A 2,500-nucleotide genomic window follows, 5' to 3' on the forward strand; every position below is an offset into this window, starting at 1 on the left:
TACCGAGAAAAACTTTGCCTTCTTGCTTGGAAATAGTTAATGAACGCCTCTTGATGGCCGAAGTGTTGCGAAGGGGGAGGGGGGAACGTGTAGAAAGAATCGATTAGTCACACATTATTCAACTGCTTCCCGTAACTGTCTGGTAGACGCGGAGGTGAACCCACAAGACTAAATGATATAATTAAAGTAGTATCGAGTCCTTAATTTATATATTTTTAGGAGTTTTCGTGGTGTTCAAGACAGTTTATATTTCCTTTTATGTTATAGTATAATATGTTTTTGTAGATATATTTATTTCGTACTAGATAGTAGATTTAGATTTATTTTTAGACTATAAATGTCATCTCTTTCCACGCTTTTTCCTAATGAAAGAAAATAAGAAAATTATTTTATCGTATCTAAAACTTATTTATATACCATTTCATTGCAAGACAAAGTGATACAACTAAATCCCAACTTTTAATCCGAATCTTTATTGTTTTTTAGACTTTCTGAATGAATATGGATTTTTTTTTTTTTTTTTTTTACCTTCCTGAAATGTGTCTCGCCTTCAATATTTATTGGTTTAAAAGTGTATTTCAATTCCCGATTTTACGTTTGTAGCTGAATGGATAGTAAGCCATATTAACAAGTCCCCCCCCCGTCCCTCTTGCATCCCACGTCAGCCACTCCACCTGCACTCACTCCCACAGGTAACCTTTAATTAGGGGTATTTGTGAGCCATGGTTCAATGTGGTAAACTTATGTGGGGCGAAAACTTTTCCATCTTTTACCAATGCGATCTGAGGCAAAAAAAAAAAGGGGTGCATTATTTTACTGTCATTCCCTTCAGAATGACTTCAGAATGAAACTGTAATCTATTATATTTTTCATTTTGTTTAATGCTCTGCTGAAGTTATGCATTGACTACCTAAAATCATCCGATATCACATTTTTATATGTAACACAAACACCGCCATAATCTTAAATGGATATAATCAAGAATAACCGTAAGCCAACATTCTATCACTTCATTGCCTGGAAAAATCTTTTCACGTGAAACAAAGTCACAATTTTTTAACTCTATTTAAAATAAAAGGAATAATAATTATATTTCGATATTAGAAAATAAAACCTTCTCGTCATTAAAGAGATTTTATGTAGACGTATCGAACTCGTCCCAATTTCGTACAAATTATTGAATAGACCTTTTTAAATGCGCATCAAATTATGAGAATGTGTAGCATGAAAAACAACAATACACCAATTGAAATGTTATAAAAGGAACGCCATAGAAAGTTATATAAAGGAGAACAAACAGAGGCTGACCTATTCGCCCTAAAGAAATGTGAAATGAGAACGAAAAACCAGAAACAAGAACTTTTACTCGATGGCAAAACTTTCACTAAACACCAAGTAAAACTATATGAACATGAAAGAAAAAGGAAGAAAAAAAAGAGAAAACAGAACAGCCATCTATCTGAGAGTTCACCCAAACCTAAATCAAATTATGGAAGTGCAATGGCAAACACAGTAGCAAAAATCAAAACCATTCCTTAAACCTCATGGAAACCTAACCAAGCGACTGACACAAAACAGAGAGACGAAACTGAAAAACATTCCCTTTGAACCCTCTCCCAAAAGTTGATGCAAAACTCACCTCAGCCGGGAACATCTGGCCCTGAATGCTGTGTTCGGAGCCGACGGTGTGTGTGCTGCGGGCGGCGTTGGACCACCTCAGCACAGCGTGGGCGAGTGTGTGGGCGTAATGGAGGGGACCGTCACTCACCTGCCACACTTTGCCCGCGCCCACAGACCATCGCAGCCCGAAGCCCGTGTTGGTCAGAGTTCCATCAACCTGTGTGTGTGTGTGTGTGTGTGTGTGTGTGTGTTGGAGGAAAGAGAGAAAAGGGGAGACTGCGTTATTCATGGATGAGTGAAAGGAAAACGAGTGCGTGATTTTTTTCTTTTCTTTTCCAGCCAAACACACCAAGGGGACAGAAACAGCACACACTATTTCATCATTTCCACTATCTCTCTCTCTCTCTCTCTCTCTCTCTCTCTCTCTCTCTCCCTTTTATGCTGGAACCTCTTTCCCATATCCAGGGTCGTTTATTTGTTATTCATTTAGGTCATGTCATTTACCTTTGCGAGTTCAACAGCTTTACTCAGTCCATTCAATCTCGCATGTCATTTATTCAACCATTCCATTAATCACTTGCAAATTCTTGGTATTAATAAAAAAGTGAGAAAACTTGCATAAAGGGAGTTAGTAATAGCGTAACTGCAATTAAGAACACTGGTATGAGAGAGAGAGAGAGAGAGAGAGAGAGAGAGAGAGAGAGAGAGAGGAAAAAATCATATCCATGAAAAATAGAATAGAGACAGTGACAGACACTCGGGGTTTGGGGGGAATAGATCCTTCTCTCTCTCTCTCTCTCTCTCTCTCTCTCTCTCTCTCTCTCTCTCTCTCTCTCTCTCTCTCTCTCTCTCTCTCTCTCTCTCTCTCTCTCTCTCTCTC

General features: G+C 38.4%; 1 protein-coding gene across 1 annotated transcript in view; it reads right to left on the reverse strand.

The window, feature by feature from the left end:
* LOC123506701 (carbonic anhydrase-related protein 10-like) overlaps positions 1-2,500 on the reverse strand; it is a 119,550-nt gene that overhangs the window by 72,452 nt on the left and 44,598 nt on the right. Inside the window, exon 4 of the mRNA XM_045258970.1 lies at positions 1,640-1,837. Coding sequence (XP_045114905.1) covers positions 1,640-1,837 — 198 coding nt within the window. The remainder of the gene's footprint in view (positions 1-1,639; positions 1,838-2,500) is intronic.

Source organism: Portunus trituberculatus, chromosome 20, assembly GCF_017591435.1.
Source record: "Portunus trituberculatus isolate SZX2019 chromosome 20, ASM1759143v1, whole genome shotgun sequence".
Taxonomy (NCBI): Eukaryota; Metazoa; Arthropoda; class Malacostraca; order Decapoda; family Portunidae; genus Portunus; species Portunus trituberculatus.